This window comes from Lampris incognitus, chromosome 5 (genome assembly GCF_029633865.1).
Source record: "Lampris incognitus isolate fLamInc1 chromosome 5, fLamInc1.hap2, whole genome shotgun sequence".
In the NCBI taxonomy this organism is placed as follows: domain Eukaryota; kingdom Metazoa; phylum Chordata; class Actinopteri; order Lampriformes; family Lampridae; genus Lampris; species Lampris incognitus.
The window spans coordinates 57,318,478-57,341,233 of record NC_079215.1 but is presented as its reverse complement, the minus strand read 5'-3'; the positions used below and the strand labels follow the sequence as shown (position 1 = coordinate 57,341,233).

Below are 22,756 nucleotides of genomic sequence, written 5' to 3'. Positions count from 1 at the left end.
TCAAGGGGAAGGGCTTTGGTTGCATGCCTCCTCCATCCTGAAGGGGACCGTCTGTATAACTGGCACTAATAGGAAGAGAATTTGACATGGAAACATGTCTCTCATGTTGGATACAGCTAACGAGGGACCCCCCCCCCGCCTCCATACCTGATCTGTCAGTCGGTGTGTTAATTAGGGTTCAAACCCCGAAGGAGTAGAACCCTAATGACTGTCTGCTGGTTTATTGTTATTATTTGTTGTCTCCTGCCGTGGCTCAAATGGCGGAGCTGGAACCAGCTAGACTAGAGGCGTGGCACTTGGTCCAGTTAACTGGAAATGATGTGCAAATGCCCCACAATTGGCCAGATGATGGCGCTATAATTCATATAAAAAAAGAAGGGGGAAAAAAAGAAAATTGAAAGGCCGCAACGCCCACTATGGAGGAACTGAAGGACACGGGGGGGATTTGAGGAAGTTTTTTTTTTTTTAGCATCCCTACAGACACAATTGGCCGTGTCTGCGGGTGGGAAGCCGGATGTGGGTATGTGTCCTGGTCGCTGCACTAGCGCCTCCTCTGTTCAGAGGGGAGGGGGAATTGGGGGGGGGGGGGATAGCGTGATCCTCCCATGCGCTACGTCCCCCTGGTGAAACTCCTCACTGTCAGGTGAAAAGAGGCGGCTGGTGACCCCACATGTATGGGAGGAGGCATGTGGTAGTCTGCAGCCCTCCCCGGATCAGCAGAGGGGGTGGAGCAGCGACCGGGAAGGCTCGGAAAATAGGGTAATTGGCCAAATACAATTAGGGTGAAAAAGGGGGGGGGGGGGAGCCCTCCAGAAAACAAAGTGGAGAGGACGAGGAGGGGGGGGGGGCAACAGGCAGAGGAGGGTGAACCAGCTTCTTTTGCTGACAGTAGTCCTCGGCCGGCTTCATATGCAATCAGCGATCGCCGGTTTCATGTAAATATGCATGGCTGTGCATTCATATGCCGGTTTGTGAAACCGATCGCTGGCCGCATAAACCGATCGCCGTCATCACATCAAGATGTCACCCCAGAACGTTGACTCAGTTCATCTGGACACAAAGTTTATTGGGAGAAACGTTTCAACACTTCTCTCTGACCCTGTTTACACTTGGTTTTAAAATGTGTTTTGGGCATCGGCTCACAAGTGGACAGCGAGACACATCGCCGTTTACACCTGCGTCTATCGTTCGTCTCCCGCGCGTCCTGCTGACCACTTGTGATCAGATTTAGTTACTCAAAAGAAGAAGAAGATGTCCTGTTACGTCCTTGTCGGGGACGCATCAGAACACATTAGCGTTTACACTACAAAAGAGATGTGGTCAAATGCGTCCCAGACCACCTCGAGAAGAGGTTTGAGTAACCGGTTCACAAAACGTTTTGGTGGACGCTTACACTTGTTAGTGCTGTCCACTTGTGATCCGATCACAAACAAACGCATTTTAAAACCCAGTGTAAACGGGGTCAAAGTGACCTCTTCAGTCTCAGCTGACTGCAGGGTCGTCGTGCCTCTGTGCTGTTTATAAAGGGTAGAGGTCACTTAGATGAGTGATGTGAAACGTTTCTCTCAATAAACACAAACCGCTCCTCTCCATTCCACCACTCAAAGTGCCCACAATTTTTCACTTTTCCAAATGGCACAGTGAAGGACCGCCACGGCTCTCCATTCCAGAGAAAGAGCGTAGACTTTCAGAGACGCCGCATTAAGTCACAACAGGAGAAGGAGTGCTGGCTAATGAAGGACACTCAGATCCCACTCATCCCCGCCAGAGGAAATGGAAGGAAGCAGTGAGAGCGAGCAACCCACCGTCCTCAGACCTTGCCAGACTCTATTCTTCTCTGTCTGAGGAGGTAGATAATAAAAACATCAACGATAACGCCGTGCGGTTATTAAAAAGACCTTCGTTGTGGGTGCACAGGCTACTTAGTATACAGAAAAGGGGTGGGGATGTATTCTTTTGAGGAGTTTAGTGGTCAGACAGGTTCACTGTCCATCATTTTTCAACGTCTTGTAGGGATTTAACAAAGCATGCGTAATCATCTCACCACATGTGTCCGTATATGCTGTCGAATCACCCCTCACATCGAAACAAAACATTAGTTTCGACCTGGAACACTGACGGCACTGAAAATTAGTTGGGCAACAATGGCTCACACTATATGAAATTGGCCTTAATAATGGACAACAAAATTATCCCACTAATTTCCATGATAATTGGGCAATTTTGTTTGGGGGAAATTGCACAATAGATTTCAGGAGGGAGCATGCAGAAAGAATGATTCTGTTGTGGGAAAATATAATTTCGGAGCTGGCAAGCTTGACAACATTTTCACCACCTCCTGTATCCTCTGTTTCGACCAGAAATGGTCTTCCTTTGTGGAACATTGCATCTCGGAGGTGTAGTTTTTCAGGGTCTATTAGCAACAAATAAGAAGACATTCTTCTTCCTTTGTGGAATGGATCGGAGTTGCCGGCACTGTGTCTTAACGTGTTTGCTAGTTTCACCTGAGCTCAAGCACATATTTGTCTGACAAATGCAGCTAAAATACCCGAACAACTACTGCTGCACCTACACATGCAGTACCACACATGCATGGATGTTCACATATGCACAAATAACTGCCCTGGTCAACACACACACACACACACACGCTTCCTCCCAAGTGAACTAGAGCTTTTACCCACATACAAAGAGGCAACGGGTCATGTTGGGACAAACAAGGGGTTTCAGTGGCACTGAGTAATTTAGAAATTAATTACTTCCATCCATCCATTATCCGAACCGCTTATCCTGCTCTCAGTGTCGCGGGGATGCTGGAGCCTATCCCAGCAGCCATTGGGCGGCAGGCGGGGAGACACCCTGGACAGGCTGCCAGGCCATCACACAGGGCCGAGAAATTAATCACTCATTATTCTAAATTAATGAATGACATGAAAATACTCGGTTGCTGCTGCACTTTATTAGGCTATGATTCTAAAATTTGAGGTCAGTGGCTGCAAGAATCAAGTACAATTTATTGCCATTTCTTTCGTGTACGCAAGTACACGAAAGAAATGTAAACTACTAATAAGACACGTTAGTCCCTAGCTAACGGGTCTGACCCATTAGCCGAGCGGTTAGTGATGTCGCCTTGTGGTGCAGTACACCCCGTATCGAATCCCGCACCGGGCAAGAAAATAACCGGTTACATTGGGTTAAAATAGATTAATGTACTGTGATTGTAAATAATATACAGTATGCTAGAACTCAAAAAAGTGATGTGTGAGAGACAAAAGAGGAAAGGGGCCCAGCGAGACTGCCTATGTATAGGGCCCAGAATTTTGTGCTACACCCCTGTGTCATGTTTTATCTAGTCCTGCAGGGTCCTGTAGTTACGCTTTAAGAGTCAAAGTATTACTATTTCAGGAGGAATATGAAGCATTATGTCAAATAATAAAATCATGTGATTTTCTGGTCATGCCTCTGTCCAGGGGCGTTTCCAGGATTTGAGGACATTCGGGGCTTAGCCCGGGCTTCCTTAGGGGGGTCCGGGGGGGATCCTCCCCAGGAACAATTTTTTTGTATAAACAAGCTCTATTTTGATACTTTTTATGCACTCTGGCACCTTATTTACATTCAAAGTCCATGTCTTAATCATTGAAAAATTAAACTGTGTACATCAAAAAATGTTGTTTACTCTCCAGATTAATTATGAATTGTGATGTTAAAATATTAGGCTTAAATCTAAAAATCTCATCTCATCTTCCGCCGCTTTTCTGGGGTCAGGTCACGGGGGCAACAAGCTAAGTAGGGCACTCCAGACTAAATTCAAAAATATATTTGATATTTGGGGCTACACTCAAAATGTTTGGGGCTTAAGCCCCAGCAAAATGACCTGGAGACACCGATGCCTCTGTCCAAACTAGTTGTTGCCCCACCATTTTTTTTATACATAAAATGCCTCAGAGACACAGAACACACACACACACACACACACACACACACACACACACACACACACACACACACTGTAGAAGCAATGGTACTGTTAACTGCCAGTCCTCAACTCATTGCCACTAGCTAGGATCCCACTTCCCTCACTTTCTAAGCTCCACCTGCCACTGTGGGGATTGAACAGGGGAGAGAGACAGAGAGGATCAGCTGTCAAGCAGATGAAAAACCACAGCCTCAAATGGAAATGTATCCACATAGCTTGAGCATAAGTAACTGCAGCATGTTCTCTCCAGCGGTAATCATTAAACTACTGCATCAATCGAAACCATTTTACACCCGAGTCCAATACGTACATATCTTCTAAACCACCGACTTTTCACAACTGGAAACAATGACCTACGCGGGGCCACAGTTTCACTCTTTTAAGATCATACCCTTTTTGAAGATCATAACTTTTTTTGGATATGATATTTTGCTTTCATTGATGTGTTTGCATGTGTGTGAGTGTATATATGTTGGTGGGCTTGTGTGCAGGAAAGAAGAGTCACATTGGCCTAACAAGATCCTGCAGGTGTTGACAGAAGGTTGAGTCAGTTTATCTGGAGACAACGTTGATTGACAGGATACATTTCATCACTCAGCTAAGTGACCTCTTCAGTCACTTAGCTGAGTGATGAAATGTATCCTGTCAATTAACGTGCCCAGATGAACTGACTCAACCTTTGATTTTCTTACCTGGATTATTGAGCATGCATCAAGACATCCTGCAGGTGCATTTTGTACCTCGTAAAGATCCAACATTTGATTCCCTCCGATGCCCCTGGTGGTCTTGACGTTCTCCATAGCGAGGGTGAAGTAGATTCCCCGAGTGTCCGACAGGTAGAGATTGTAGGTGTCGTTCTGGTTCCACTCTTGCACCGCAGCAAACACCTGCTTCTGGTCGGTGCTGACAATGTGTAAATCCTTTCAGAGGGTGGGAAGGAGATGATAAGAGAGGAGCAGGGATGGGAGGCAGGGGGGTGGCGGTATGGTGGGGTGGGGTGGCTGGCCTGCCAGGTGAAAGCATCAGCCAGTACTTTGTGGAGTGAGTACAGGTGGTTCACCATGGCACACCGCTGGTAAGGCTGTGTACTACCTGTGTAACTAAAATGCAAGTGATATTGTAGTGCAAGTCTGCAACGAAGGAGTTATTGTTTGGTGGAGAACATTGTTGGCCACACAGCCAGAGCTCTGAAAGCTCAAATTTCATTTCAAAGTTAAAATGACCAGTGCCTCTACAGAGTTGTTTAACTCTAGAACGACCGAGGCCGTCATTTTGAAAGTTTAATCACTTTGTGAAAAAAAGGTACAGACCCGCCGCCGCTCCCTGAATGCTCCAAAAATTGCACGTTTTTGAATTAAAATGAGTTTCAGATCAATTGCACAAAAAAGTTATGATAAGATCTACCTAAAACGACCATGAGTGGTCAAAAAGACAGCTCCTAATTTGTGCGTTATCATGCGTGTCATGTCACTATTGAGCTTTAATAGTGGAATAATTTAATAGTGTAAATTAATAATAGTGTAAAGTATATAAATAAAAGAATAAGTATATAAATAATAAAACAAACAAGATAATGTAAAGTACATAATAGTGTAAAGTAATAATAATGTAATAGTATAATAAATAATACTATTTAGCTTAAATAAGCTTTCATGTTCTGAAGGGACAAGTGATTTAAGGAACATTCGTGAAGAATTCATCGATTCCCTCGGAGATATCATGGCTGCACAGTTGTTCTCACAGTTGATCTTGATGGCATTACAAATGAATGCAAGCAGTTACATAAATGTGCAGGTCTATATGGACAAAGGTGGATTGAGCTTACCTTGGGTAGAGAGTACTTAGGTAGTTTGATCTGTATGAATGGGCCTCTTCTGTAGGACACGTAATAGCTGGCACGTCCTGATGTGGGAACCTGCACACGGTAACAGGCATGTGAATTCTTGTTGCAATTCCTCTGCATCGTGAACAGCACATAGCTGAGAGTCACTAGCTTATAGTTCTCCGCTATTTCAAACTTGTTAGACTCCCTCTCTCGGTATGTTGACAAAGTACTTCATTCTGCCTTTGTAAATTTGTGAAATACCAATATATAATGAGTCTTTTGCCAGTGGCGCCCCCAGAAATGTTTCACAGGGGTGGCCAAATGGGCACACCAAAACCAAAAGCCATGACTGAATTTCAGGAATTCTGTTATGCTGTGTAGTATTCTGTATAGGCTAGTTGAAAACTGTCAATATGAGAGTTAAGGAATCACATACTGAAACACTTTGGTTTCTTATTTTTTTGCAGTAAATGTTACTAAATATCTGACGTGCATAGACTAATACCAGTACAGTTAATATTTTGAGTTCCACAACAATTCTGTTTTAATGTGTCATGTATCTGCATATATTGTAACGTGTTAGACGATTCATTGTTATTTTGTATATGTCCAAAAATAGAAAACAAAACAAAAAAGCATAATCATAGTCAACAATATAGATTCTATTATAGCCTACTCACAACCTATTCATATCCCTGCTTTATTAGGCTACATTAATTTCAATACAGCTTTATTCGCCTGTCGCTGTGTCTTTTGGCAAGCACATCTACAAAATCATCAAGATTTGTGGCCCTTAACACCCCCAAATTGTTCAGTCGCTCGTCACTCGTTGTATTTGTCAAGACGGTCTTGATTAACTTGAGCACAGCAAAACTGCACTCACATGGTGCAGTGCTCACAGGTAATGCAAGTGCAATTTTGCAAAGTTTAAACGGCTGGTGAAACACCTCCCGATATGGCTCCAGGAGGGAGGGAGCGTGACGCAGTGACGGACGGTCAATTTGTTATTTTCTTTGACATGAATTATTATGAAAAATATACATTATTGATTTAAATAAACAGCACCTAATGTAAAATATCAGATAGAAGCATATTATGCATAATCAGAAGCATATTCTGCAGGCGACTCGGGGCTGGGAGGGCAGGGATAGTATCAGGGTGGCCATGGCCACCCCTGGCCACCCCTTGGGGGCGCCACTGTCTTTTGCGATCATAGCCTCCCACAGATGTAGACTATACTGGCAATAGTACTTGCACTCATTTTATATACGAATAGTAGGTTACCACCACTGAAACTTTCAAACCAATGTCCCTTTGTATTTGTTATAGTACTTCTACAAATGTGTAGTAGTTCAGGTGGCAGAGAAAGCAGCCCACCGAGTCAAAGTCCTGGTATGTGACATTATGAACACAGCGGGGTACCGTAAGGAAGTTCTGGGTGGACTTTTCAGCAGAATGGTCTCATTGTTTTCCCCAGCTGATTAAAATGGTGGGGGAAAACATATTGAACTATTTTTTTCCCCCTCAGTTGTCTTAAGGCATTACAAACCATACCCAGGGTACCAGAAAGCTCACCAGATCCTTTTGTCTTGATGCTCAATAATCCCGGTAAGAAAACCACAGCAAGTTAAATCAGTTCATCCGGACACAACGTTTATTGAGAAAACGTCTCATCAAATTGCATCTTTAAGAAGAAGCTAAAGACCCAGCTCTTTCACTAACACCTCCACACCTGATGGTAATAATAATAATAATAATAAAAATGCTTCTGTTGACACCTATGTCCTATCGGAGTTGAACCTACTTTTTTGACACTTACTTGTGTTGTTGTCCCCTGACTAGATCCTGCTTGTGTTGTATTACTTCTCAGATGTGTGTCGCTTTGGATAAAAGCATCTGCTAAATGAAGTTGTAACATTGTAGCATCACTCATCTAAGTGACCTGAGTCTCAACTGACCGCAGGTGTCCCCACCCTTGTAAACAATACAGCGGCATAACGACCCAAACCAACAGCCGGTTTCACATGCAAATTACCGTGACCATTAACTAGAGTGACAATGGCCATGTGTGCTATTCACAGAGGATTGGGGAATAGTTGCAATCACAGCGTTGCAAGATGGTGACGGATGTACTCTTACACATCTGTATGAAATTACAAAACGACCCCACCCTTAGCAGTAGGACCACCCTTAACACTGACCAAGTGTGTCTGCTCCCGATACTGTCTTCAGTCCATATACTTCACATGGGAGTGCTATGGGTCCCCCAGTTCCACCTATAGTGACCAACTTGTATATGGAGGAAGTGGAATAGAGGGCTCTGGTGTCCTATCCAGGGGCACCACCTACCTAGCCCAGGGGTGGGCAATCTTATCCAGAAAGGGCCAGTGAGGGTGAAGGTTTTTGTTCCAATCAAGCAGTTACACACCTGATCCCACTAATCAACCAGCAGAGTCTTTGCTGAGGAACTTGATTAGGAGACACAGGTGTGTAACTGCTTGGTTGAAACAAAAACCTTCACCCACACTGGCCCTTTCTGGGTAAGACTGCTCACCTTTGACCTAGCCACTGGCTCAAATTTGTGGACAACACCTGGGTTGAAATTAAATCTCAGGATGTACCACATTTCACCGACCACATTAACTTTGTGGACAACCACACCAAGTTCACCAGGGAGGATGTGAAAAATGACAGATTAGCCTTCTTAGACTGTGAAATTCCAATTGGTGATGGGGGACATTTGCTTGTTGATGTTTACCGTAAACCAACACATACTGATCAGTACTTCAGGTTTGACTCTCATCATCCACTGGAGCACAAACTAGGAGTCACCAGGACGCTGTACCACCGAGCTGACAACGTCTCCACCGACACAGCGGCCGGGGAAGGGGGCAAACCCCATGTTAAACAGGCCCTGGGTAAGTGTGGTTATCCTAACTGGGTGTTTGTCAAAGCCAGGAAAACGCCCAAACAGTGTACAAACTGATCGAAGACAGGGGAAGGGCAACATCGGGGAAACCAAACAGACGCTGGCCAAGAGGATGGCACATCACAGGAGAGCTAACACGTCAGACCAGGACTCCACAGTCTACACCATCTACAGGCCAGTGGACACTCTTTCAAGGATGAGGATGTGCACATCCTCGATAGGGAGGAACGCTGGTTTGAACATTGTGTCAAAGAGGCCATCTATGTGACGAGGGAATGACCATCTCTGAACCGGGGGTGGGGGGGGGCGCTAAGAGTACATCTGCCACCATCTTACAATGCTGTGATTGGGACTATTTTCCAGACCTCTGTGAATAGTACACATGGCCATTGTAACTCTAGTTAATGGTCACAGTAATTTGCAAATGAAACCGATTGTTGGTTTCGGTCGTTATGCCACTGTACTGTTTATAAGGGTGGGGGTACCTGCAGTCAGCTGAGATAGAAGAGGTCACTTAGATGAGTGATGAAACGTTTCTCTCAATAAACGTTGTGTCCAGATGAACTGATTCACCTTCCTGTAACCAGCTCTTTTGTTTTTTTGTGAACCTGACTATTCAAGGTGACCTCTTAGTTTGTTTTCAAAGGATGCTAACCCTCTCTAGGTGTCAGTGCACTTTGTGATCTCAAGATAGACTGTGGTAACTATCTCGTTGGACAATCAATAGCCTCATTGTTCTTCGTCGAGAGAAATCGTTAAGTCAAACCACCAAAATAGTTAACCCCCAGCAGAAGGAAAGCCGCCTTGCCTCTCTTCAAACCCTCCAAGCTTTCATCCTGTAGCTTACGCAGCACAACCACTTCACACCCTGACACATGAACACACAACAGGAGTCTGCAGCTGCTTCTGTAAATATACCATATATATATATATATATATATATATATATATATATATATAGTATAAAATATTTGAAATGAAATCAATTCAATGGTTTATGCAACATCTGCATAACACACGACTCCTAATTCAAGTCATGAAGTGATCCATCATGAATGCTTCCCGTCCAGACCGATTACCATCTGTTTAATACACTCGCAAACGCTCTGGGTTGCCGGCGGAGAGAAAAGAGGAGCGGTGAGAAAGGAAAAGCAGCAATCTGGCAGTGCACACAGCAGCGAGGCCTGACACACAATCCGATGAAAAAAGCACAAGATCGATTGCGAGGTAACCAGAGGCAGTTTGCACTTTAAGAGGAATTGGTAACATTGATTTCCTCCACATCCCTTTCAGGCTCCTCCGCCTGTGACGCCGTGAGTGAAAATGAGGAGGGGCACTCCAATTGAAGGGGGAGGTTTAGGTGGAGTGGTTGTGGGTTTACCTGAAAGGCCACTGAGAGGCAAAACATGATTGAGGGATCTGTGGAGAACAACTACATCTTTATCTTATATCCTTCCAGAGGGCAGTTTGGGTGGGTTAAGAGAGGAGTTGCCTCTAAGTATTCTGGGTAAGAAGGCGTGTGAAAAACCACTGTGATGAACTGAATGTTTCTTCTGCATGAGACCTAACATGTTTTGCAGGGTGCTGCAGCACATTACTACTCAGCCATTTTTTTTCTTTTCCCCTTTTCCTCCCCAAGTGTATCTGGCCAATTACCCCACTCTTCCGAGCCGTCCCGGTCGCTGCTCCACCCCCCCTGCCGATCCGGGGAGGGCTGCAGACTACCACATGCCTCCTCCGATACACATGGAGTCGCCAGCCGCTTCTTTTCCCCTGACAGTGAGGAGTTTCACCAGGGGGATGTAGCACGTGGGAGGATCACACTATTCCCCTCCAGCCCCCCCCATCAGGTGCCCTGACCGAACAGAGGAGGCGTTAGTGCAGTGACCAGGACACATACCCACATCCGGCTTCCCACCCACAGACACGCCCCATTGTGTCTGTAGGGATGCCCGACCAAGCCGGAGGCAACACGGGGATTCGAACCGGCGATCCCCGTGTTGGCTACTCAGCCAATCTTAAACAGCTAGCTACACGACAATCATGAAATAAACAAATTAATGAATAATTAAATTGTTAAACAGATGGCTAGATAGATAGATAGATAGATAGATAGATAGATAGATAGATAGATAGATAGATAGATAGATAGATAGATAGATAGATAGATAGATAGATAGATAGATAGATAGATAGATAGATAGATAGATAGATAGATAGATAGATAGATAGATAAGGTAGATAGGCAGAAAAATCATTAAATACTTTCGAGAAATCACTTTAGACTAAGGAGCACAGCATACATTTAAACACAAAAAGGAAAAAGACCTTGTGTATCACAACAGTAGTAAACTGATGTGAAACTAAACAGAATAAGATGGGCGAAAGCGAGGCCGGGACAAGAGAGTCAGAGTGATTTGGAAAGCAGGGACTTTGAATATGTGAATAGAGGGTTAGTACATGTCAGTCCTTGATATTAATGGAGAGAAAAAAAGCTCCAGAAAGAGGCGGGATGGAAAAAGCATGTCCCTCAAGATGAGTTTATGGAGCTCATCATGTAATTTATGAGGACTGGAGTGACTGGTGTGAGTGGCTGGTGTGAGCCTGTGCATGTGCAGCAGCTGAGAGGGCTGCAGGCTGCAGGCTATGCAGAGATTTACAGGTGCTGAGTACTACTGTGAAGTGGATGCTGAGTACTACTGTGAAATGGATGCTGAGTAGTACTGTGAAATGGATGCTGAGTAGTACTGTGAAGTGGATGCTGAGTAGTGCTGTGAAATGGATGGTGAGTAGTACTGTGTAGTGGATGGTGAGTAGTACTGTTAAGTGGATGCTGAGTAGTGGATGGTGAGTAGTACTGTGAAGTGGATGCTGAGTAGTGGATGGTGAGTAGTACTGTGAAATGGATGGTGAGTAGTACTGTGAAGTGGATGGTGAGTAGTACTGTGAAGTGGATGCTGAGTAGTACTGTGAAGTGGATGCTGAGTAGTGGATGGTGAGTAGTACTGTGAAGTGGATGCTGAGTAGTGGATGGTGAGTAGTACTGTCAAGTGGATGGTGAGTAGTGGATGGTGAGTAGTACTGTGAAGTGGATGCTGAGTAGTGGATAGTGAGTAGTACTGTGAAGTGGATGGTGAGTAGTGGATGGTGAGTAGTACTGTGAAGTGGATGCTAAGTAGTGGATGCTGAGTAGTACTGTGAAGTGGATGGTGAGTAGTGGATGGTGAGTAGTACTGTGAGGTGGGTGGTGAGTAGTGGATGGTGAGTAGCACTGTGAAGTGGATGGTTAGTAATACTGTGAAGTGGATGCTGAGTAGTGGATGCTGAATAGTGGATGGTGATTAGTACTGTGAAGTGGGTGGTGAGTAGTGGATGGTGAGTAGTACTGTGAAGTGGATGGTTAGTAGTACTGTGAAGTGGATGCTGAGTAGTGGATGGTGAGTAGTACTGTGAAGTGGATGGTTAGTAGTGGATGCTCAATAGTACTGTGAAGTGGATGCTGAGTAGTGGATGGTGAGTAGTACTGTGAAGTGGATGGTTAGTAGTACTGTGAAGTGGATGCTGAGTAGTGGATGCTGAATAGTACTGTGAAGTGGATGCTGAGTATTGGATGGTGAGTAGTACTGTGAAGTGGATGCTGAGTAGTGGATGCTGAGTAGTACTGTGAAGTGGATGGTGAGTAGTAGTGTGAAGTGGATGCTGAGAAGTTGATGGTGAGTAGTACTGTGAAGTGGATGGTGAGTAGTGGATGGTGAGTAGTACTGTGTAGTGGATGCTGTGTAGTGGATGCTGTGTAGTGGATGCTGAGTATTGCTGTGAAGTGGATGGTGAGTAGTAGTGTGAAGCGGATGCTGAGTAGTTGATGGTGAGTAGTACTGTGAAGTGGATGCTGTGTAGTGGATGCTGAGTAGTACTGTGAAGTGGATGGTGAGTAGTAGTGTGAAGCGGATGCTGAGTGGTACTGTGAAGTGGATGGAAGTTGGGCTGTGGGAGGCCGTGGAAACCTTGAAAGTACTTTGCTGGTGGATTTCTAAAAATAAAGTTGATGAAGGTGCATCAGAGGAGGGAGGAGGCAGCAGTTGTTGACGGAGTTTAATTAGTTTTTGCCTTTCTGTTTGTTAAGAAGTGGAGCATTTAGGGAGTGAGGAGGTGAGTTAAAAGAAAAAATATTTTCTCAAATAAGTTCAGACGCTCCTCGGATGTTCAGTGGAGGACATATTCAACAACAGACATCAAGCACTCCAGAGTTGGTGTTGTGATGGACCCGCTTATTATTCCCACTCTTCCTGTTGACTTTTAAATGTATGAATCCCTTTAAATGTGTAAATGTCAAAGTAAATAATATTCAAACCACGAAGAATATTATAATTTGACCCCAAAAATTGCATCAGCGTTAATTGGTATTCAGGACATTACCATTTCAGATTTTCCCCCCTCTCTCACATGGATTATGATTAATATGACACGGCGAGCTCCGGCTGGATGATATCAAGAGGGAAAAAATGACGTCGTTGAGCCTCGCTTATGAAAAACCCTGTCCAGACGCTCAGCTGAGTGTGTAGTAAAACAATTTCACTGTACATATCCCTCTATAATATGCAGCAGCCTTCATTGTACTGAGACCGTATGTCCTGTTACGCCGATGACAGCAGCACGCCGGGTGTGGAGGGCACAGGCGGCACAGAAGGAACAGTTTAAGAGAGAAAAAACAACTAATAAGAGTCCCACCAACGATATATATATATATATCCAACATTAACTCTTGAAATACACTCATAAGCACGTTTTAATTAACATGGCATGTTATATATACCGCTTCATGTACCTCCATATGTCGGTGGTCATTAGATGGCTGCATAAATAGCTGCAGTTGTGTTCTCCCTTAATGAATCCAACATTAACCAGGTTTTGCCTGGGTTGCTCCCTGTAAATGTGCTCTTTAGTAATTAGCTCGAGGTTTTGTGCCACATAAAATGTGCCCGTTTGGGTCACAGCCGATGATACACAAGTCACACAGCACGTCATGGCTCTCAGCCCTACCTGGATAAACATGTAGTCGTCTTGGACAACCAGGGAGTTGATGTCGATGTACCCGGGGAACGGCTGGTTCCTATTGGCTTCTGTACACATCTGGGCTCTGCATGTGACATACTGCACATCTGTAAGATGGGAGAGATGGATATGAGCTTTCTTTATTATTATTATTATTATTTTATATTTTCACCCCAATTGTATCTCCTCACCTGACAGTGAGGAGTTTCACCAGGGGGAAGTAGCGCATGGGAGGATCACACTATCCCCCCCCCCGAACAGGTGCCCCGACTGACCAGAGGAGGCGCTAGTGCAGCGACCAGGACACACACCCACATCCGGCTTCGCACCCGCAGACATGGCCAATTGTGTCTGTAGGGACGCCCGACCAAGCCTGAGGCAACATGGGGATTCAAACCAACGATCCCCGTGTTGGTAGGCAACGGAATAGACCGCCGCTATGCTACCCAGAGCTTTTAATGGTAAACCAGATTAGTATTCACACAAAGCACTGTGGAAATTAGTGTTTTGGGGTTTTTGTTGTTTGTTTTTTGTTGTTGTTTTTGTTGCTTTTTTTAGGGGGTGGGGGGACCAAGGAGCAGCCACCACAGGTGATTTTTGAAGTCGACGCAGTAGTGTCCTAAGATGCAATTCTTCTGACAACTGGGAAGTCAATAGGGGAAAAAAAACTATTTATGTATCTATCTATCTATCTATCTATCTGTCTGTCTGTCTGTCTGTCTGTCTATCTATCTATCTATCTATCTATCTGTCTGTCTGTCTGTCTGTCTGTCTGTCTGTCTGTCTGTCTGTCTGTCTGTCTGTCTATCTATCTATCTATCTATCTATCTATCTATCTATCTATCTATCTATCTATCTATCTATCTATCTATCTATCTATCTATCTTGCCCCCCAATATCTTCATTACATAAAACACCACAGCTAAGTCACGACATGACAAAATGAGTAAGTAAATAAAACATAGTGGGCATTATCTCCATCCCCAACCCCTCACCACCCCCTACAACAGAGAAAGGCAACATCAGTGAAATAAATATTTAACAAATAGCAAGGTTGCAGCAGGGAAACTGGATTCGCAGGAGAAAGGGAACAGGGCCAGCCTTATGCCGGTTGAGGAAACCCTTGTAATATGGAAGATGACGGCGTAGGCCCAATATGTCCTACGTAAGGGTCCCAAACTTTACAGAAGGCGTCCAGCGAGGGGTGAAGCATACACGAGATGTACTCCCTGGGAATACACTCCATTATAAGGTTGTGCCACAACTTTACAAAATACAAAAAATAAAGAAAGTCTATAAGGGCTGAGGCTCTCAATAATTAATTTCTCTTCTTCTACTGTGTTTTTTTCCGCCGAGGATTTTGATTCATGTTTCTGTCAGAGGGTAGAAAAGCCTAAGTATCGGTACGTTTGAGGCCGTGATTGACAGGCCTCTCTCTGGAGGTGGCCTACGTGTCCGACACGTGTCCCACCTCAGCTAGACCTCGCCGCCCGAATGCTGATGATCTGGCTCCAAAATCTGTTAAAACGGCCACAAGTGTGAACGCCAACTCATGGCTTGAAACACGGCTACGTTCTGCAGAGAGATTGGTATAATTACATGTTATAAACCACAAATAGTCACCTGCCATGTTTTCTGTCTGAACCCCATGCATGCAGGCTTCACACGATCCTCATAAATAGCCTCTCTTTGTTGCACGTGACTCGCTGTTATCATCATCAGATACAGTATCCAAACCAGAACCTGGCCTGCCAGTCACGCCCTCGTCCTCCAGGAGGAAGAAAAAAACAGGCTGTGCTTATATCGCGGACTGCCAGGCGGCTCTGACACAGGCCGACAGGATTAATTTCACTTACAGAGGACCTTTGTGGGAACGCCACGCAGAGCGATGGAGCTGACATTCAGCGGATGAGGAAGTCGAGAGGAAGACCATATAAATCTAGTGTCGCACACTTCATTCAAGCCTGGGGTAATCCAGCCCCGTCTCCCCTGGGACATGCTCAAAACCCCATAAAATACAAGCCTTTATGGTTCTTTATTGACTTCTGACGGAATCCCACACACCCAACGCACACACACAAGCACATGCACATGTGCACACAGGGACACTACTTTCAGCCTTTCTTCCGGTTTTTTCCCCCCCTCTCTTGCATGCAGGCAATAGGGAATATGCATACATACATACATATGCAAGTATACATGCATGCCTGCATGCATGTATACTTGCATATGTGTGCACATTTGCTTGCATGCATGGGCATGGTTGCAGCCATGCCAGTTTGTGTGTGTTTGTTCAGTTTATATTTGTGTGTGTGCAGGCAATCTATATATCGTTCCGTGCCCACGAGGCACCCGTGTGCACACACGAGGAAGACTTACTTCCACCGGGCGTGTGAGCCTCCATGTGGATGAGGTCCGGCTCCTTGTCCAGGTTGGAGACAGACCTGCAAGGATGCAGCAGAGGAGAAGACCAGAGCTAAAAGCAGAGGTTTGGAGTGTGAAGACGGGGGGGTAGAAGAAGAGGTGGAGGGTGGGGGGGGGGAAAGTAGTACAAGGGGGAAAATGGTGTGAAGTTGATGAGAGAGAGAGAGGAGCTGATGGTAGAAAGGGGGAGGAGAAAGGAGGGATGAACAGATGAAGGGAGATGAGTCTCCTGGGGGTTTTCTGCTCTAGAAATAAATGGCTGATTTTAGCTTGCAACACTAATGATATGGGGGACGTTAAGAAGCCCCCCCCCCCCACACACACACACACACACAACCCATCCCCTGTTAAACTGCACACCAACAGCAACTCTGGACTTCCTCCTGCAGGAAACCTTCAAGACGTTGTGAACACATGGACACCACGGGCAGGGGTCACTTGACAAATTAGTTGGGACATATTTTTCATTGTTCATAATCGCTCGTTTCACACTCATGTAAGCGCACTTAAGATCACATTTGCACATCTTTCCTATTTTGACCCTTTTATAAGGCATTTAGTTTTGAGAACATACACATTTTAGACAGGCGGATTGGTGCAGCGTCAGCAGCAATGTGGACGTTGTACCAGACCGTTGTGGTGACGAGGAAGCTGAGCCGGGAGGCAAAGCTCTCAATCTACCAGTCAATCTTGGTCATGAACTTTGGGTAGTGACCGAAAGGGTGAGCTCGTGGATTCAAGCGGCTGAAATGAGTTTCCTCCGTAGGGAGTCTGGGCTCAGCCTTAGAGATAGGGTGAGGAGCTCGGAAATCCGGAGGGAGCTCGGAGTAGAGCCGCTGCTCCTTCGCGTCGAAAGGAGCCAGTTGAGGTGGTTCGGGCATCTGATTGGGATGCCTCCTGGGCGCCTTCCTTTAGAGGTTTTCTGGGCACGTCCAACAACCGGGGGTAGACCCAGAACTCGCTGGAGGGACTACGTGTCCAATTTGGCCTGAGAACACCTTGGGATCCCCCAGGAGGAGCTGGAGGGCGTTGCTGGGGAGAGGGACGTCTGGTGCCCTACTTAGCTTGCTGACACTGCGACCCGACCCCGGAGAAGCGGCTGATGATGAGATGAGATGAGATAAGATGAGATGAGATGAGAGACATTTTAGCGTCCTTCAGAAATTGCATGCAATATTAAAGGGTATCCAAAGGAGTTGAATCAAGTGCAACTGGACTTGGTATATATCCGTGAAGACGTTTCGCCTCTCATCCAAGAGGCTTCCTCAGTTCGTGCCTTTCTGACTGGGCCAAGCTAGTCTGACTGGCTGGTGATGTCTGTGAATGAGAACATTCACAGACAATATTAAAGGGTAACAACATGTTTTCTTTTTCATTCCTATGACCAGGAATTACACTGGACTGGTGGATCTTTCTTGTGGCATTATTTCATTCCTGGGATACTGATGATGCTCGTGTTTGAATGCAGCCAACTGGAAGCCTGTTCCGCTCCTGTCAGAGGGCCATCAGGCCGGGGCTCAGGTGTCCGTGAAGGTGTAGCGAAGACATGTCTGTGAATGTTCTCATTCATCCAGGTCATGGTTATCCAAAGGAGTTGAATCAAGTGCAGCTGGACTGGTATATATCCGTGAAGACGTTTCGCCTCTCATCCAAGAGGCTTCCTCAGTTCGTGCCTTTTTGACTAAGCTAGTCTCAGACATTAGCTTGGTCTAGTCAGAAAGGCCTTTTTGACTAAGCTAGTCTCAGACATTAGCTTGGTCTAGTCAGAAAGGCCTTTTTGACTAAGCTAGTCTCAGACTAGGTCTAGTCAGAAAGGCACGAACTGAGGAAGCCTCTTGGATGAGAGGCGAAACGTCTTCACGGATATATACCAGTCCAGTTGCACTTGATTCAACTCCTTGGTGTAGTGAAGACCAAACTCTGGGACTAGATCACAACATGTTTCTCTGTTTTCGAGTTCAGACTACCACACCATCGACGTGGCTCCAGATTCATGCAAGTGAGACGCGAGAGCGGTGAGTTGGAAGAGATGTGGGCCTACATTTGTGATGAGTGTGCACTTCTGGGCATAAGAGGGGCACCGCGGGGAGGGCGAGAGAGGGAGCAGAAGCCGTGACTGGATGAGAAGCAACGGGAACATCCCGGGTCCGTTATCAGTCATGGCACCCAAAACTGTACGTGTGCTTGTATCTCGGCAAGCACGTGCTTAAAGCCATCCCCCGCCCCACCGACGAGAACGGGACATTCGTAACTGTCCAGTGTGGGTGGGCCGAGTGTGAGAAATGAAGCAGAACAGAACAAAGCTAACAGGCTGAATGCAAAATGTGTATGGGTGGAGAAGAGCCATCGTTGCTGATTGTATCGAGGGAAGAAAATGAGCACCGTGTCATCAACACAACCAGTCGGTCACACATCTTGTTTGTAGACATTAATATCCTCCACACGTCCAATAAATAACTAAATAAATACATAAAACACACAATTAACATGTCCGGCATTCCTGAGTTAACAAACCATCAATGAGGGGAATGAAGCAGAGTGAAAAAAAACAGCTGAAAGGAAGAGGAGAAGGGGGCAAGTGAGGAAGACGTGACTCACCAGTAGAACCTGTTTGGGGTTACGTGCTCATGAACAAGCAGCCATTTTCTTCCAAAGTCCATCGAGCAATACAACTGTGGAGAACAGCGGAGAGGAGAAAGAAATTAGTCTTTTCATTGAAACACATCAATGGATCAACATGTGATCAGCTCGTAGTGGGTCTCAGTGATTTGGAAGTAGGGTTGCCAACCGTTCCTTAAAATAAGGAATCATTCCTTATTATATGTGTGTGTGTGTGTGTGTGTATATATATATATATGTGTGTGTATGTGTGTATAGTGTAAGGCACATTATATTTGTTTTGCCCGCGCCACCCCGTCCATCCAACCCCCGGCCCTGTCCCCTGTTCCTTATTTCCATTTCAAGGAGTTGGCAACCCTATTTGGAAGTACCGGCTCTGACAAAAAGAGCTTGAGGCCCAGCTAAATAACACCATTTCCCCCCTTTTCTCCCCAGTTGTATCCGGCCAGTTACCCCATTCCTCACAGCCATCGCCGCCACTGCTCCACCCCCTCTGCCGATCCGGGGAGGGCTGCGGACTACCACATGCCTCCTCCCATACATGTGGAGTCACCAGCCGCTTCTTTTCACCTGACAGTGAGGAGTTTCACCAGGGGGACGTAGCACGTGGGAGGGTCATACTATCCCCCCAGTTCCCGCCCCCCCCAAACAGGCACTCTGACCGACCAGAGGAGGCGCTAGTGCAGCGACCAGGACACATACCCCCATCCAGCTTCTCACCCGCAGACACGAACAATTGTGTCTGTAGGGACGCCCGACCAAGCCGGAGGTAACACGGGGATTCGAACAGGTGATCCCCATTTTGGTAGACAACGGAATAGACCGCCACACCACCCAGACGTCAGTAATGCCAGGTTTTGGGTTACACAAGGACTATAAACCATGGTCGGAAAACAGGTTGACATAGCACTGAACTGCTATCATCACATGCTCGTTCCAGTTAACACAAGAGCTGCGATAAAGGCGTCCCTATTCCCTTTAGCCACTACAAATCACGCCGGCTCAAGCAGAGAGGAGCCACTTGGCACAGATTTCAAATAAAAATAAATACAATTTAGTGAAATAGGTACAGCACTAATATGATCACCTTCAGTCTGAACAAGAAAACATTTAGTGAGCAAAGCTGACTAAATGATGAACGACGCTGCATCGATACTCGAATATAAACCAGGCACAAAGGTCGAAGCCCGGGAGTTATAGGATGAGCTGTGTTTACATACACAACACGTATGTGGCCCAGTTACTGTGGACTAATTACATGTCCGGGTGCTCGGGCACGTTTCCCTCCATTACACTGACTGATGTCATGGAGGCTGCTCCCGGGGTGCCATGTCTCTATACTGCCATTTTCTTCCGGCCCACTGAGTCGGTGGTCCTTCCGAGCTCGCTCATGTTCCTACTTGTTGCCTCTCGTCACAGCAAATCCTACATCTGCTCTGATAAAAGGATGCACGTTTGACAACTTAACCAAATATATTCGTCAGCTCAGCAAGAAAGAAAGCCTATTAAGGTCCGTGTGTGTTTTCCCTTTCAAAATAAAAATCACATTGCTGATGTCCTCCCAGCAAAGGCTGCCATACCACATGGATGGAGACACAGTCCCTCTCTGAGTGTACCAGTGTTCTCTTTCTAACAAGTCTCTGGCCTCCCTTTTTGCATTTTGCACATGGATATAATAATCTTTCATAAACTCATTCTATCCGGCACTAAAATACATGTGTCAATACACAGTATCCATCCATCCATTCATCCATTCATCCATCCATTATCCAAACCACTTATCCTGCTCTCAGGGTCGCGGGGATCCTGGAGCCTCTCCCAGAAGTCACTGGGCGGCAGGCGGGGAGACACCCTGGACAGGCCGCCATGCCATCACAGGGCCCACACATTCACACCTAGGGACAATTTAGTACGGCTGATTCACCTGACCTACATGTCTTTAGACTGTGGGAGGAAACCGGAGCAGGCGGAGGAAACCCACGCAGACACGGGGAGAACATGCAAACTCCACACAGAGGATGACCCGGGATGATACCCAAGGTTGGACTACCCCGGGGCTCGAACCCAGGACCTTCTTGCTGTGAGGCGACTGCGCTAACCACTGCGCCACCGTACTGCACACAGTATCCAACGTACTCTTAAATATGAGCGATGCGGGTGTCTGGATGGCGTGGCGGTCTATTCCGTTGCCTTCCAACACGGGGATCGCTGGTTTGAAACCCCGTGTTGCCTCCGGCTTGGTCGGGTGTCCCTACAGACACAATTGGCTGTGTCTGTGGGTGGGAAAGCAGATGTGGGTACGTGGCCTGGTCGCTGCGCTAGCGCCTCCTCTGGTCGGTCGGGGCGCCTGTTCGTGGGGGGGAAGGACTGGGGGGATTATCGTGATCCTCCCACGCGCTACGTCCCCCTGGTAAAACGCCTCACTGTCAGGTGAAAAGAAGCGGCTGGCGACTCCACATGTATCGGAGGAGGCATGTGGTTGTCTGCAGCTCCCCCCGGATCAGCAGAGGGGGTGGAGCAGCAACTGGGACGGCTCGGAAGAGTGGGGTGATTGGCCGGATACAATTGGGGAGACAAAGGGGCGGGGGCGGGGGCGGGGGCGGGGGGGGGTAAATATGTGAGAGATGCAAGAATGGACACATCCATCTAAAACCTCCATCTTTCTGTTCCATCTTTGGCATGAGGCCTACATCCAGTATTATCTGAGTTCGCATTTGTCCAAACCTTGGCACAGTTGTGTGGCGGCTTACAGACACGTCAGTGTTGTCTGTCCTAATTCCATATATTGTCTGATCTGCAGTCTTGCCAAGTGGAGTGGAGAGCTGAACAGGCCTGTGCGGCGGGGATGCAGGGTCTCTCATCACTTCGAACGGTGACGTATGATGCCGAGAGGCGAGGCTCAACCTCTCCTCTCGCCATTCATCAGCTTAATGGCTCTCTGAATTCCGCAGCATCCGCGCTGTCATATCACAAGCCTCACAGTTCCCCCGTCCACAGCAATAAATCCAACGCGGCCGGCCGGCCTGCCAGGCCACTGACGGACCATGCGGAAAGCTTTGGAGAGCTGCCATCACACCAGAGCTAACAACAATGATCGAGGACAAATGTCGGATATCCTTGTTGGCTTAGCTTATTCATGCTATCGACGACGTGTTTGAAAATGTGTGCATGGGCTAGCAGTTAGCTTAGCCTGTCTTGCTCCCGCGTGCTGTCAAGACCGTCCTCGGTGTTTCCTCTTCGGGCACAGCTCCAGGCAGGGCCGTGGTCCTTGGGCCCACCAAGCTCTCCCAGCCGATCCAGCGCCAGCTCTCGCAGCCGTCAAACGAAGACACACACTTAACACGCAGACGTGGGCAAAGACACTGCGTGGCAGGAACTGGGTGAGGCCGCCGCAAACGTGAATTCGTGCCGCCGTCCTTCCCACTTCCGGTGTGGTGAGACGTAATAATAGATGACTATTATAAGTCATCTATTATGAATATGGTTTAAACACACCTGTGGCCATATTAAAGTGTCGGCGATACATTAGTTTACTTGTTCAACAAGTAATATGTAATTAACAAGTAAATAAGTAACTTGCCTGCCACCAAATCCAGTAAGCAAAACAAGTAAATACTAGCAAATGATGGATGAGAGCCACGCAGCAACCCGTCAGGGCGGTCTCTCAGTGGCATTTGAGACACCCTGCTGAAAACACACACACACACACACCATCATCATCATCATCATCATCATCATCCGTCTCATGGGACTGTTGCACCTGACACACATGCTGGGTCACGTTGATTGTCACAGGAAATGAACTGAGATCATTTCCTGCGAAACCTTCTTCCCGCATCTTCTTCTTCTGTGAGTTATGAAGGAACCATCAGTGAGAAAGAGCCGCGAGCAACGAGAAGCGGAGAGAAGCTCAACGGAAAGATGGCGAGAG

General features: G+C 46.6%; 1 protein-coding gene across 1 annotated transcript in view; it reads right to left on the bottom strand.

Annotated features, from left to right (window-relative positions):
- The window catches only part of sorcs3a (sortilin related VPS10 domain containing receptor 3a), a 397,304-nt gene that overhangs the window by 92,180 nt on the left and 282,368 nt on the right, over window positions 1–22,756 (bottom strand). Inside the window, exons 5-9 of the mRNA XM_056280569.1 lie at window positions 18,805–18,878; window positions 16,162–16,226; window positions 13,771–13,889; window positions 5,802–5,891; window positions 4,717–4,896 (exon numbers count right to left, since the gene is read on the bottom strand). Of these exons, the coding sequence (XP_056136544.1) occupies window positions 4,717–4,896; window positions 5,802–5,891; window positions 13,771–13,889; window positions 16,162–16,226; window positions 18,805–18,878 (528 nt within the window). The remainder of the gene's footprint in view (window positions 1–4,716; window positions 4,897–5,801; window positions 5,892–13,770; window positions 13,890–16,161; window positions 16,227–18,804; window positions 18,879–22,756) is intronic.